The 16,009-nt window shown below is 41.6% G+C and overlaps 1 protein-coding gene across 1 annotated transcript in view; it reads right to left on the bottom strand.

Moving 5' to 3' along the window:
* LOC143784424 (acetylcholine receptor subunit alpha-1-B) overlaps window positions 1-10,619 on the bottom strand; it is a 48,625-nt gene extending 38,006 nt beyond the window's left edge. Inside the window, exons 1-3 of the mRNA XM_077272653.1 lie at window positions 10,507-10,619; window positions 7,966-8,111; window positions 7,828-7,872 (exon numbers count right to left, since the gene is read on the bottom strand). Of these exons, the coding sequence (XP_077128768.1) occupies window positions 7,828-7,872; window positions 7,966-8,111; window positions 10,507-10,549 (234 nt within the window). The 5' untranslated portion in view covers window positions 10,550-10,619. The remainder of the gene's footprint in view (window positions 1-7,827; window positions 7,873-7,965; window positions 8,112-10,506) is intronic.
* Window positions 10,620-16,009: the final 5,390 nt, after the last annotated feature.

Raw genomic sequence — 16,009 nt, 5'->3', positions numbered from 1 at the left:
GATAGAATAAACTTAGACGGTAAGGTGCAAATGGAAACAGATTTATCAAGCTTTTTAGTGCGCTTAGAGCATGCTGATATAACATGAGTAGAATCACCACAATAGAAACACAACCCATTTTTCCGTCTAAAATTCTGCCGCTCGCTTCGGGACAGAATTCTATCACACTGCATAATCTCTGGCGACTTCTCAGTGGACACCGCCAGATGGTGCACTGGTTTGCGCTCCCGCAAACGCCTATCGATCTGAATAGCCATAGTCATGGACTCATTCAGACCCGCAGGCACAGGGAACCCCACCATAACATCCTTAATGGCATCAGAGAGACCCTCTCTGAAAGTCGCCGCCAGGGCGCACTCATTCCACTGAGTAAGCACAGACCATTTACGGAATCTTTGACAGTAAATTTCCGCTTCATCTTGCCCCTGAGATAGGGACATCAAAGTTTTTTCTGCCTGAAGCTCCAAATGAGGTTCGTCATAAAGCAACCCCAAGGCCAGAAAAAACGCATCCACATTGAGCAACGCAGGATCCCCTGGTGTCAATGAAAAAGCCCAGTCTTGAGGGTCGCCCCGGAGCAAGGAAATCACAATCCTGACCTGCTGTGCAGGGTCTCCGGCAGAGCGAAATTTCAGGGACAAAAATAATTTGCAATTATTTCGAAAATTCTGAAACCCAGATCTATTCCCCGAGAAAAATTCCGGCAAAGGAATTCTCGGCTCAGATATAGGTGCATGACAAACCAAGTCTTGCAAATTTTGTACCTTCGTGGCGAGATTATTCAAACCTGCAGTTACACTCTGAAGATCCATTACAAACAGGTGGACACAGAGCCATTCAAAGATTAGAAGGAGAAAAAAAAAAAAAAAATTATCAGCAGACTTCTTATTTCTCTCCTTTCTCAGCCAAGGATTTTAACCCTTTAGTGGGCCGGTCAAACTGTCATGTTCTCAATGGCAAGAGAACATAGCATCAGCATATATAGAAACTAGCTCTTGGAAGATGGGAACTGAGCTGACCATGAACTAAACCTAACACACAACTAGCAGTGGCCGGGTAGCATGCCTACGTTGATTCTAGATGCCCAGCACCAGCCGGAGGACTAAATAATGCTAGCAGAGGGAAATATTAGTCCTAGCTCACCTCTAGAGAAATACCCCGAAAGGAGACAGAGGCCCCCCACATGTACTGGCGGTGAATCAAGATGAAATAACAAACGTAGTATGAAAATAGGTTTAGCAAATTTGAGGTCCACTTACTACATAGCAGAAGACAGAAAGGGCACTTTCATGGTCAGCTGAAAACCCTATCAAAACACCATCCAGAAATTACTTTAAAACTCTGGCATTAACTCATAACACCAGAGTGGCAATTCCTGTTCACAAGAGCTTTCCAGACACAGTAACGAAACTACAGCTGTGAACTGGAACAAAAATGCAAAAACAAACATGGACAAGAGTCCAACTTATCTAGTAGTTGTCTAGGAGCAGGAACAAGCACAGAGAGGCTTCTGATAACATTGTTGACCGGCAAGCAACTAACAGAGCAGCAAGGTTATATAGCGACTCCCACATCTTGATGGGAACAGGTGAACAGAGAAGATGAAAACACCAGTTCAATTCCACCAGTAGCCACCGGGGGAGCCCAGAATCCAAATTCACAACACATGCTCCTATGTCAGAACCCAAGATTCCTATACCTGAGTTCTTTTCTGGAGATAGATCTCGTTTTTTGAATTTTAAGCACAATTGTAAATTGTATCTTTCTCTGAGATCTCGCTCCGCTGGAGACTCCGCTCAGCAGGTTAAAATTGTGATTTCCTTATTGCGGGGTGACCCCCAGAATTGGGCATTTGCATTGGCACCAGGGGATCCTGCGCTGCTCAATGTGGATGCGTTTTTTCTGGCACTGGGGTTGCTCTATGAGGAACCTAATTTGGAGATTCAGGCTGAAAAAGCCTTGATGGCCCTCTCTCAGGGGTATGATGAAGCTGAAATATATTGTCAAAAATTTCGAAAATGGTCTGTGCTTACTCAGTGGAATGAGTGCGCCCTGGCGGCGAATTTCAGAGAAGGTCTCTCTGACGCCATTAAAGATGTCATGGTGGGGTTTCCTACGCCCACAGGTCTGAATGAATCCATGACTATGGCTATTCAGATTGATCGGCGTTTACGGGAGCGCAAACCTGTGCACCATTTGGCGGTGTCTTCTGAGCAGGCACCGGAGATTATGCAATGTGATAGAATTCTGTCCAGAAGTGAACGGCAGAATTATAGGCGTAAAAATGGGTTGTGCTTCTACTGTGGTGATTCTGCTCATGTTATATCAGCATGCTCTAAACGCACAAAAAAGGTTGATAAGTCTTTTGCAATTGGCACCTTACAGTCTAAGTTTATTTTGTCTGTAACTTTGATCTGTTCATTATCAACTATTTCTGTGGATGCCTATGTGGATTCTGGCGCTTCCTTGAGTCTTATGGATTGGTCCTTTGCCAGACGTTGTGGGTTTAGCCTAGAGCCTTTGGAAGTTCCTATCCCTCTGAAGGGTATCGACTCCACACCATTGGCTAGGAATAAACCACAATACTGGACACAAGTGACTATGTGTATGACTCCTGACCATCGGGAGGTGATTCGCTTCCTTGTGTTGCATAACTTGCATGATGTCTTAGTGCTTGGATTGCCATGGTTGCAAACTCATAATTCAGTCCTTGACTGGAAAACAATGTCTGTGTTAAGCTGGGGATGTCAGGGGGCTCATGGGGAAGTACCTTTGGTTTCCATTGCTTCATCTACTCCCTCTGAAATTCCGGCATTTTTGTCTGACTATTGCGATGTTTTTGAGGAGTCCAAACTTAGTTCTCTCCCCCCTCACAGGGATTGTGATTGTGCTATAGACTTGATTCCGGGCAGCAAGTTTCCCAAGGGTCGTTTGTTTAATCTGTCTGTGCCTGAGCATGCTGCTATGCGGGAGTATATTAAGGAGTCCTTGGAAAAGGGACATATCCGTCCATCCTCATCCCCTTTAGGAGCAGGTTTTTTTTTCGTGGGTAAAAAAGATGGCTCCCTGAGGCCCTGTATTGATTATCGCCTGTTGAATAAGATTACAGTCAAATACCAGTATCCTTTGCCACTATTGACTGATTTATTTGCTCGTATTAAAGGGGCAAAGTGGTTCTCTAAGATTGATCTTCGGGGTGCGTATAATTTGGTGCGGATTAAGCAGGGAGATGAGTGGAAAACTGCATTTAATACGCCCGAGGGGCATTTTGAGTATTTGGTAATGCCTTTTGGTCTTTCTAATGCTCCTTCAGTCTTTCAGTCCTTTATGCACGATATTTTCCGTAAATACCTGGATAAATTTATGATTGTGTATTTGGATGATATTTTGATTTTTTTGGATGACTGGGAGTCGCATGTTCAACAGGTTAGGAAGGTTTTTCAGGTTTTGCGGGCCAATTCTTTGTTTGTAAAGGGTTCAAAGTGTATTTTTGGGGTTCAGAAGATCTCCTTTTTGGGGTATATTTTTTCCCCTTCTTCTGTTGAGATGGATCCTGTCAAGGTTCGGGCTATTTGTGATTGGACGCAGCCTACTTCCCTGAAGAGTCTTCAGAAGTTCTTGGGCTTTGCTAATTTCTATCGTCGATTTATAACTGGGTTTTCAAGTGTTGCTAAACCTCTGACTGATTTGACTAAGAAGGGTGCTGATGTTGCCAATTGGTCCTCTGCGGCTGTGGAGGCCTTTCGGGAGCTTAAGCGCCGCTTTTCTTCCGCCCCTGTGTTGCGCCAGCCTGATGTTTCGCTCCCTTTTCAGGTCGAGGTTGATGCTTCCGAGATTGGAGCGGGGGCGGTTTTGTCGCAGAGAGGTCCCAATTGCTCAGTGATGAGACCATGTGCATTCTTCTCTCGAAAGTTTTCGCCCGCCGAGCGAAATTATGATGTCGGTAATCGGGAGCTCTTGGCTATGAAGTGGGCATTTGAGGAGTGGCGTCATTGGCTTGAGGGTGCTAGACATCAGGTGGTGGTCTTGACTGATCACAAGAATCTGATTTACCTTGAGTCTGCCAGGCGTCTGAATCCTAGACAGGCGCACTGGTCGTTGTTTTTCTCCCGGTTTAATTTTGTGGTTTCATACTTGCCGGGTTCGAAAAATGTGAAGGCAGATGCCCTTTCTAGGAGTTTTGAGCCTGACTCCTCTGGTGATTCTGAGCCTACGGGTATCCTTAAGGATGGGGTGATTTTGTCTGCTGTCTCCCCAGACTTGCGACGTGCTTTGCAGGAGTTTCAGACTGATAGGCCTGATCGTTGTCCGCCTGGGAGACTGTTTGTTCCAGATGAATGGACCAGTAGAGTCATCTCAGAGGTTCATTCTTCTGTGTTGGCAGGTCACCCTGGAATTTTTGGTACCAGAGATTTGGTGGCCAGGTCCTTCTGGTGGCCTTCCCTGTCTCGGGATGTGCGTGCCTTTGTACAGTCTTGTGATGTTTGTGCTCGGGCCAAGCCTTGCTGTTCTCGGGCTAGTGGATTGTTGTTGTCCTTGCCTATTCCGAAGAGGCCGTGGACGCACATCTCTATGGACTTTATCTCGGACCTCCCGGTTTCTCAGAAAATGTCCGTCATTTGGGTGGTGTGTGACCGTTTTTCTAAGATGGTTCATTTGGTACCCTTGCCCAAATTGCCTTCTTCATCTGAGTTGGTTCCTTTATTTTTTCAGAATGTGGTTCGTTTACATGGTATCCCGGAAAACATCGTTTCTGACAGGGGGTCTCAATTTGTGTCTAGGTTCTGGCGAGCGTTCTGTGCCAGGATGGGCATTGATTTGTCTTTTTCGTCTGCATTCCATCCTCAGACTAATGGCCAGACGGAGCGAACTAATCAGACCTTGGAGACTTATTTGAGGTGTTTTGTGTCTGCTGATCAGGATGATTGGGTCGCCTTTTTGCCGTTGGCAGAGTTTGCCCTCAATAATCGGGCCAGTTCTGCCACTCTGGTTTCTCCTTTCTTTTGCAATTCAGGGTTTCACCCTCGTTTTTCATCTGGCCAGGTGGAATCTTCGGATTGCCCTGGAGTGGACACGGTGGTGGATAGACTGCACCGGATTTGGAGTCATGTGGTGGACAATTTGAAGTTGTCTCAGGAGAAGACTCAGCAGTTTGCTAATCGTCATCGTCGTGTGGGTCATCATCTCCGCGTTGGGGACTTGGTGTGGTTATCTTCTCGTTTTGTCCCTATGAAGGTCTCTTCTCCTAAGTTTAAACCTCGGTTCATAGGTCCTTATAAGATTTTGGAGATTCTTAATCCTGTATCTTTTTGTTTGGACCTACCAGCATCTTTCACCATTCATAATGTCTTCCATCGGTCGTTGTTGCGGAGGTACGAGGTACCGGTTGTTCCTTCTGTTGAGCTTCCTGCTCCTGTGCTGGTGGAGGGTGAATTGGAGTATGTTGTGGAGAAGATTTTGGACTCTCGCGTTTCCAGACGGAGACTTCAATATTTGGTTAAATGGAAGGGATACGGTCAGGAGGATAATTCTTGGGTGACTGCCTCCGATGTTCATGCCTCTGATTTGTTTCGCGCCTTTCATAGGGCGCATCCAGATCGCCCTGGTGGTTCTCATGAGGGTTCGGTGCCCCCTCCTTAAGGGGGGGGTACTGTTGTGAATTCTGTTTTTGGGCTCCCTCTGGTGGTTACTGGTGGTACTGGCTGACTTTTGTCTTGCACCTGTTCCCATCAGGAAACTGGGAGTTTCCTATTTAGTCTGGCTTCTCAGTCATTCTAGTGCCGGCAATCAATGTTACCAGAGCACCTCTGTTGCTTGCTACCTGCTCCAAGTCTGCAATTCAGCTAAGTTGGATCTTTGGCATTTTTTGTGTTTGTTTGTCCAGCATGCATTTATATTTCTCTTGCTGCTGGAAGCTCTAGTGATCTGAAATTACTACTCCGGTGTCATGAGTTGATAACGGAGTTAAAGTAATTTCAGGATGGCTGTTTAGGGTTTTGAGGTGACCGCGAAGTCCTCTTTTGTATTTTCTGCTATCTAGTCAGAGGGCCTCTCTTTGCTGAATCTATATTCATACTGCGTACGTGTTTTCCTCTTACCTAACCATTATTATATGTGGGGGGCTACTATCACTTTTGGGGTTTCCCTGGAGGCAAGCCAGGTCTGTGTATTCCTCTACTAGGGGGTAACTAGATCTCCGGCTGGTGCGAGGTGTCTAGGGATAATCGTAGGCACACCCCCTGGCTACTATTAGTTGCGTGTTAGGTTCAGCGTCGCGGTCATCTGAGATTCCATCATTCCTAGAGCTAGTCCGTTTTTGCCTTAGTCCCTGCCATTGGGAACCATGACAAGAGACCCTGATTCCAGCTATGCATCACTTTTTGGGCTGCTTGCTGTCATTCTGATTCAATCCTCGATTCCTCTGCTGCAGATCTAGCAGTTCTCTGTGTATAACCCCGCCCACATCACTGATTGGCGGCTTTTTTGTGTTCATTGACAGAAAGCTGCCAATCGGTGTTGAAGGTAGACCAGGAGGCACAAGACTTCTAGTCCTTTAGTGATCATCTCCTGCTGATAAAACACTGACTTTACTGAAACAGCAACATACAGTTTAATAAATGACACGTCACAGGAATCAGTGTCTCAACCATGCATCATGCTGCTCTCAGATTACATAGCAAAAACCTGGTGACAGATTCCCTTTAAGCCATAGGAGGAAACTGTTAAAGCTCACTGATGAGAAATACTTTCAAGTGGCAGATTAGATCAGGGTCTCTTTAGGCAGACATGGCCACCCCCGGAGCTTTGGGTCTTGGACGGCAGCCATGATGCCCACGTTTTAATCTGTATACTATTGCTACCCAATACAGCTGAATCGATATGTCTGTGTGCAAAATGAAAAGAAAGTGGCATGTAATGGAGTGCTATGGTCCCCTCCTTCTTAGGATAGGACACCAGTAATAGATGGGGGGCTGACCTCAATCGGCTAAATCTGCTCCAGTGGTTTCCGGATAAGGGGCAGCGGACACTAAACTATTCACGGAGCTGCTTTATTCCACCCCAAACTTTCCGTGTGTCCACTACAGAAAATTAGTTAATTGTGGGGTACCATATGTCGGTCCCCTACCAATCTCTTATTGATGACCTGTCCTGCAGGCAAAGTGATCAATTGTTCAATCCCAGACAACTCCTTTAACAGTGGGGATCCCAGGATCACAACACCACAGATGAAATATCGATGGCCTGTCTTAAGGAGAGGTTGTCAATGAATAAGTCTTTGAAAACTCCTTTTAAAGAAGCACTCCTCCTCCAATCAAAGCTTTTATCCTCTTACTATATTGCAATCATCATATTATATAGCACTGAGTACTTACAATTGCTCATTTTGCTTTTCTACCCAGCTAATTCTTCTCTTTTATCGCCTAGAAACAGGAAGTCTCTTGTCCCTGCAGAAATCATTCCCCTCTTCAACTCCTGACCCAGCTGCTCCCTCTCCCCCACCATAGACTTTTGCAGTGATGACTCATGCAGAGAAAATTGACCTCCTCTTTCTACATAGAGCCTAGAAGGATTCAGCTCGTCAGTTATTAATCAAGTGATGTAATAGACCTAATGAAAAATAGAAGAATTAGCTGGGTAGAAAGGCAAAATTAGCAATTGTAAGTACAAAATGCTATATAATATGATGACTGTAATATATTAAATTATAAAAAATTTGATGGATGGAGGAGGAGGAGAAGGAAGAAGAGGAGGAGGAGAGCTTCTTTAAGTTTTATTTCCCAAAAAGAAGATTATGTATAAAAATGATAAAGAACAGCGACCACAAACCTGCTTAATGCGAACATTGGTGGATACAATTTGATTGACTTCATCCTGCAAGCATGAGCGATAATAATATCAGGTGATTATTATAAGAAAACAAAGGACTCAAAAAAAGTTACGTTTTTAGAAGATTCACCTCCGTACCACGTTAATAAGCTGGATGAGCTGTAACCCAACCGTGACCACAACTTTATCATGGAATGTCTCGACTGGACGCACAACTTTATTGTAGTTTTCAAAGAGGTCATTAAGTAGACGAGTTTCATTTTCATAGGAGAGAACGGCGCCAGCTGTAAAGACGGGAAGAAAATATAAAAGAATATCACAATCACAGGGTCCAAGAAGCTAAGATCCATGGAGCTGTTGGCAGGATTCTCCCCCTGGAAAGCTGGTGGTCACTAGTCCCTCACTGTTAGTGGGCTCAGAAGTGAACGTGCATTAAAGGGAATGTCTTGTGTATTTATTGGGGCTTGCTGTAGGTTGATCCCATGGGTTTCTGTATTTTACATTAGTCCTTTAGTTGCCATCTCCTGTTACATTGTTGACAATTTGATTTCACTTTTTCCCATTGTCGGATCTGTCAGTAGGAAAGCTGAACTGACAACCAACAGAAAAAACATTCACGCTCCCATAGGGGTTGTCAGCAAACTTAAATATCTCTGTGACAAGTCAGTTGTGCAGACAAATAGAAATGCAAACTAATCTCTTCCTAATTAATCGGATTTACCAATTAAGGGTCACAGAATGCCCAGGGAGAAGGTGAGCACACTGGTTGTCATCATCATTTGTTACTTTCTGATCTGTTACACTTTCAGCTGGTGAAGGACTGAAGAAGTAGAGATCTAAGAGTGGGATGTAACAATATTTGTGTCCAACTGCAGAGAAGGCAGAGGGAGAGGCTCCTTCTGCAGGAAGTCAGAGGGAGAAGCTCCTGCTGCAGCACTGCAGAGGGAGAAGCTCCTGCTGCAGCAGGACAAAAAGAGAAGCTCCTGGTGCAGCACCGCAGAGGGAGAGGCTCCTGCTGCAGCACTGCAGAGTGAGATGCTCCTGCTGCAGCACTGCAGAGTGAGAAGCTCCTGCTGCAGCACTGCAGAGTGAGAAGCTCCTGGTGCAGCAGGACAAAAAGAGAAGCTCCTGCATCAGGAGAAGCTCCTGCTGCAGCACCGCAAAGGGAGAGGCTCCTGCTGCAGCACCGCAGAGGGAGAGGCCCCTGCTGCAGGAAGGCAGAGGAAGAGGCTCCTGCTGCAGCATGCCAGAGGGAGAAGCTCCTGCTTCAGCAAGGCACAGGGAGAAGCTCCTCCTGCAGCACAGCAAAGGAAGAAGCTCCTGCTGCAGCAAGACAGAGGTAGAGGCTCCTGCTGCACCATGACAGAGGGAGAAGCTCCTGCTGCAGGCAGCTGATTTACTGACAAACACAGAAAATGGCAAAAAAAAGGAAAAAAGGCTAACTCATGGGACAAGACACATAACAAAAACTCCTTTATAGATTTCTTAATTATATATGTAATATGAGACAGAATAGGATAAAAGTTAAAGAAAAAATTAAGAGATAGATTTTGTTTAATTTTATTTGGAAATTTTGTATGTTTAGTTTTCCTTTACTATATTCACTGATACAAGAATGACATGTTACTTAATTGCTGTAATAGGAATTTCTGAGGTTTTTTTTTTGCCTTGTTGGTAAATATGTATTTCAATTAATATAATAATGTGACCCTAATTGTTCATTACTATACACAATATATCATGAAAGCTGGCTGCATCGATTAATAGATTTATGCACGGTATTAATCCTGTTACATTTAAAAAAAAGTCTGTGATTTGTAAGTGGAAATCGTCCCCCACACGGTCTTTTCTTACATTTCACCAAAGGTTTCCAATGAAGGATACAATGGAGGAAGCATTATTTGAAGGAAGGCTATAATAGTAAACTGGCATATTAAGATCAGGCAGTACAAGTGTATATAAGGTAAAGAAAATAGTATAAAATACATTTGGAACAATTTACAAATTCCTATTCTTGTTCTGACACCTTTTGGTTCTTGATACTATTGTGTACATAGGGGGTTGTCGCCAAATTTATGAAACCTTTTTTCTACAAACTCTTACCTTATAAATGGCCAGCCATCAAATAACATATAAACCATAAACTATTTAGATATTTCCAGTTCATTGTAAATGAATTATCGTTTAGAAAATATATGGCCATAACACAGCAGAATTATAGCTCTAGAACAATTAATAAAAATGATAACAAATAATTCTACAAATATACTCATCTGTTAAAGAATGATTGTTTTTATATGTGGCAAGCAGCAGCAATTTGTTGCATTTCTGCAGTTCTTTGCCACTTTTTATCCGTATTCTAGACTTATATAGCAGTTCCAAGCAAATGTACCTCTGCCCTGAACTTCTGTAAAAGACCCGGATGACCCCTACGACATGAAATACTAGGAGCCTCACAACAAAACTTATTGGAGAACACATTGTTCTCCCAAAATTTTCGATGTAAGTATTAGAAATGGAAAAATTCACTGCAACAATTTTAGAACATATCGAAACTTTCAGGCCCAGGTATAAATGACTGAGTTTACATTTATTATTAGCAGTTAGGACTACGTTCCCCAACACAAACATACAAAGGAATAAGCATTTATACATAAAGAAAAAAAGTAGTAATTGTACCTGATAATATGAAGAAAATAACGTGTGCAACAGTCAAACCCATTTCCTTCCTTTTCTTCCAGCTCTCTTACACTTTGGTTTGATGCCTGGAATGAAATTTTAGAATGTTGAAACTCGTCTGGCGTGTAGGACACTGCAGCTTCCGGTGCCGTGGATTGGAATGAGACTACTGGGCTATTATTGCTCTCCACCTGTTTTCGGGGACAGCTGAGCCTCTGGGAGCTTTCAGAAATTATTGAGCAGACGTCTCTTACAACTTATGGCTTCAAGTAGAATTATCAAAGTTTTATCTTCTCTCATTTATGCTCCACCATTAATTAAAAAAGCTGTAATTTATACATACACGTGTTTGAGCATTTCAGCCCAAAGTCTTCTTAAATTCTTGCCTACTTTAGATGGTGTCTATTTATCAGCTAAGGCTGATACATCTGGTGCACCTATCCACGGTCAAGGTTTGTCCATTTCTAGATGTCTATGATCAGACCCTTATTGCAGTATACCATGCCCTAATTCCACCCCTGAATGTACTTCTAGGTACCTTGCGATGAAAAAGTTTAGGGGGAACCACTTGGACGTTCCAGGAGACTTTTTGGAACCTGGAAGATTTGCCAACATTTTGGGAGCCTAGGAGACAGGCGAAACGCGTGTTGGCGTGAGGGACGCAGCCAGCACTTTTATCTCCCTTGGCCTTCATGTAGGTAACTTTATTGATGCAGCGTTTGACTTTTTTTTATTGAATACACACTATACCTAATCTATCATTTAGCACTATTCACTTTGTGATCTAATTGTTTTGTTCATGCACTGTAAGATACCATACCATACTATACAACCCCTGGCAAAAATATGGAATCACCGGCCTTGGAGGATGTTCATTCAGTTGTTTAATTTTGTATAAAAAAGCAGATCACAGACATGGCACAAAACTAAAGTCATTTCAAATGGCAACTTTCTGGCTTTAGGAATCCCTAAAAGAATTCAAAAACAAAAAATGTGGTAGTCAGTGATGGTTACTTACTAACCAAGCATTGGGTAAAAATTATGGAATCACTCAATTATGAGGGGAAAAATTATGGAATCATGAAAAACAAACAAACAAACAAAAACACTCCAAAGCATCACTAGTATTTTGTTGCACCACCTCTGGCTTTTATAACAGCTTGCAGTCTCTGAGGCCTGGACTTAATGAGTGTCACACGGGACTCTTCATCAATCTGGCTCCAACTTTCTCTGATTTCTGTTGCCAGATCAGCTTTGCAGGTTGGAGCCTTGTCATGGACCATTTTCTTCAACTTCCACCAAAGATTTTCAATTGGATTGAGATCCGGACTATTTGCAGGCCATGACATTGACCTTATGTGTCTTTTTTCAAGGAATGTTTTCACAGTTTTTGCTCTATGGCAGGATGCATCATCATCTTGAAAAATGATTTCATCATCCCCAAACATCCTTTCAATTGATGGGATAAGAAAAGTGTCCAAAATATCAACATAAACTTGTGCATTTATTGAAGATGTAATGACAGCCATCTCCCCAGTGCCTTTACCTGACATGCAGCCCCATATCATCAATGACTGTGGAAATTTGCATGTTCTCTTCAGGCAGTCATCTTTATAAATCTCATTGGAACGGCACCATACAAAAGTTCCAGCATCATCACCTTGTCCAATGCAGATTCACAATTCATCACTGAATATGACTTTCATTCAGTCATCCACAGTACACGATTGCTTTTCCTTAGCCCATTGTAACCTTGTTTTTTTCTGTTTAGGTGTTAATGATGGCTTTTGTTTAGCTTTTCTGTATGTAAATCCCATTTCCTTTAGGCGGTTTCTTACAGGTCGGTCACAGGCGTTGACTCCAGTTTCCTCCCATTCGTTCCTCATTTGTTTTGTTGTGCATTTCCTGTTTTGGAGACATATTGCTTGAAGTTTCCGGTCTTGACGCTTTGATGTCTTCCTTGGTTTACCAGTATGTTTGCCTTTAACAACCTTCCCATGTTGTTTATATTTGGTCCAGATTTTAGACACAGCTGACTGTGAACAACCAACATCTTTTGCAACATTCCGTGATGATTTACCCTCTTTTAAGAGTTTGATAATCATCTCCTTTGTTTAAATTGACATCTCTCGTGTTGGAGCCATGATTCATGTCAGTCCACTTGGTGCAACAGCTCTCCAAGGTGTGATCACTCCTTTTTAGATGCAGACTGACGATCAGATCTAAATTGATGCAGGTGTTAGTTTTGGGAATGAAAATTTACAGGTTGATTCCATAATTTTTTCCCTCATAATTGAGTGACTCCATAATTTTTACCCTATGCTTGGTTAAAGAAAGTAACCATTACTGGCTACCACATTTTTTGTTCTTGATTTATTTTAGTGTTTCTTAAAGCCAGAAAGTTGCCATTTGAAATGACTTTAGTTTTGTGTCATGTCTGTGATCTTTTTTTTATACAAAATTAAACAACTGAATGAACAATCTCCAAGGCCGGTGATTCCATAATTTTTGCCAGGGGTTGTATATGATTACGTAATCTGTTAGTAATATATAACCCTTTAGGCCTTGGTGTATTCTCTATGTAGATATAACACAGTGTTTACTGATTCTTGAATAATTGTGGGAATACCACATACACTATTGATTCAATGGTAATTATACAAGTATTCTTATATTGACAGCACTAAGTACTTTTTTGGACTTGTTGAAGGTAAATTCTCCAACATTTACCCAAGTCTATCAGAAACGCATTGACATCATGAATATGTTATCGTATAATAAAAATAATACGAATTTGTGTATTAGAGCTAACCATATGAATAATGAATCTATATATGATTTGAATCTGTAAACCATATATGCTGGTGTGTCCTTTTTTTTACATGAGGCAGATTGTTTTTTATTTAATCATTTACAGTAATTAATAATTGGTTTTATTATAAATGTTGTTTGTGCTTCTTGACCCTGGATTCCAACCCAGAGTCTGTATTTGTTTATACTATAAGACCATTGTCAGCACTTAATAATTCTATATATTAGCACATTTATTCTATTCTAGGTTGAAATTTCGATTTGATGCTCATGGTCCTAATGGCTATTCAAAAGTACTGGCATTAGAATGATTGTGTATCATTATTATTACAGTGCTGTATATCAGTTTATTTTTACTACTAGATAGCAGTCACACATGCAATTTAAGAACATAGTTTCCCCTACATGTTTCGCCTTCTGGCTTCTTCAGGGGACTGTGGCTATAAAGAGCAGAAAGCAAATGGAAGGGATTTTTCAAGCCTGTGTTTGTGACCCCATTGATAAGATTGATCAAAAGTAATGGCATTACTATAGTCACCAATCAACTATTGCCTAATCTAAAATTATGATGGTGATTATCTGAGCCAATCATTGTTCTGTGTTCATAATTGTCCACCGCCAAGTCAATAAGAATCTTAAATGTCAGACACGTCTCTGCATGTCATGACACGCTGCCTATTTCCTTGCACAAGTCAGAAGATTTAAAACCAGGAACAATCGTCAGCACTATCACGCATGTCATAGACTAGAGAGTGAAAAAGATATTAGATTATGCGCACACGTCAAAGGACTTCAAACTTTAAGCAGCCTCAAAAAGAGACCCGTTCATGTCAGATGACTTAGAAATAAAAATAAATGGAGAAATTACTCTCGCACCTAGGAGAAGCCATATGGATCTGAAAGAGAATTATTTAGGAACCATCACACATGAGCTCTATTAATCCTATTTAAATATGGTACATGTTATGGATGGTATCTGTATATGGTATATTGGTTATGATTACCTAGATCGATGAGCTATAAAATGAGAAAAAAATCTATAAAACACACTAATCCTCTATGAATATACCTAACATGGCAAAACATCGGGAAATATTGCTTTGTCAGTAACACAATTTGAAGTAGATGACTAGAAACCACTTTTTACAATACACACTGTATGATAACATGGAGACTTACTGACGGTGACTTACGTAAGGTAAATACTTGTCACATATGATTACTGATAATTAAGTAGATGACGTGAACATTGCATAATATGACTATTTGGTATAGAAATCATTGACTAATTACACAGGTCTACAAAAAATTTTTTTTGTAATCATCGCAGATAACTTTGTACTTTTCTGAATTATCTTTCAGTCCTGATTTTAAAAAAATGTTTATAGTTTTTCTGTAGCACGTATAGTTTCCATGGAGCAGCATCATTATTATAAGGTATAGGAAATATACTGGTGAGATTAAGAAAACAGTAATCTACAGATCAGAAAAAAAATGCTTCACCTTACAAAACAGTTTTTATTGAACCAAAATTACTTCTCATTCAAAACAGAAACCAAAATATGAGCAGAAATTAAAAGTGCTTGACATTAGACTGTCGTTGATACAATTTTTCAGGGTTGTCCCTATATAACAGAGGTGTCAAACGGCATTCCTCGAGGGCCACCAGCAGGTCATGTTTTCAGGATTTCCTTAGCATTCCACAAGGTGCTGGAATCATTCTGTGCAGGTGATTAAATTATCACCTGTGCAATACAAGGAAATCCTGAAAACATGACCTGTTGGCGGCCCTCGAGGAAAGCAGTTTGACACCTCTGCTATATAACATCCAACAGTAATCTGCCATCATTGAGTCATTCCAAAAACCCTGATTCCATTACTTTACTGTCCTGCTGAAACCGCTCGCCTTGTTCATCGCTTACATCCCCAAGATTTTGAGGGAAGAAATCTAAATGTGAATGCAAAAAATGCATTTTCAGAGACATGCGACATCCAAGACGACACTGGTATGCATTTAGCAGTTCCTCAACACCTTCAACATATTCTGGAGATTTTTGTTTTCCGAAGAAGTTTTCACAGATCCACTTGAAGCTTTTCCAAGATCTCAATTCCTCATCATTTAGACTTCCTTCAAACACATCATCTCTCATAAGCTCTCTGATCTGAGGACCAATAAACACCCCATCCTTCAGTATTGCTGGTGAAATGCTGCCGATTGCAATTATGGAAATTATTTTTATTCCTAGATCTATTGTTTAAATAAGTAATTTGTTTGTGGGAAAACCCCTTTAAGTCACTTTTTTTTGTCTCGTGGCATTCATTGATGTTCTTAATCCCAAATTCTTGAAATTGTCACATACATATGGTTCATGAATTTTTCACAAAATCAAAAATGTTCTTGATTTTTGTCTTCTAAAGGGGTTTTCAAATATTGAGAAAACACCTTCTCAATTGCTCTGTTCCCCCTTATAAAATAACCAACTTACACGCACCTCCGAAGCCGTTGCAGCAGTATTGGCGCTGGCAATCCCAGGGCTCACATGACTTATATCATGTGACCACTGCAGCCATTTAGCATTTTTCTCACTGTCACTTCCTGCAAACAAATCTGACACCAGGAAGAAGTGAAAGTTTCTTGCTGCCTCCACATGTCAGTTACGTCTGTATGAAGTGAGTGTGAAGCAACCGCATT

The sequence above is a fragment of the Ranitomeya variabilis genome, chromosome 7, assembly GCF_051348905.1.
Source record: "Ranitomeya variabilis isolate aRanVar5 chromosome 7, aRanVar5.hap1, whole genome shotgun sequence".
In the NCBI taxonomy this organism is placed as follows: domain Eukaryota; kingdom Metazoa; phylum Chordata; class Amphibia; order Anura; family Dendrobatidae; genus Ranitomeya; species Ranitomeya variabilis.
Note: the sequence above shows the minus strand (reverse complement) of the source record. Positions and strands in the feature narration are given on the sequence as shown.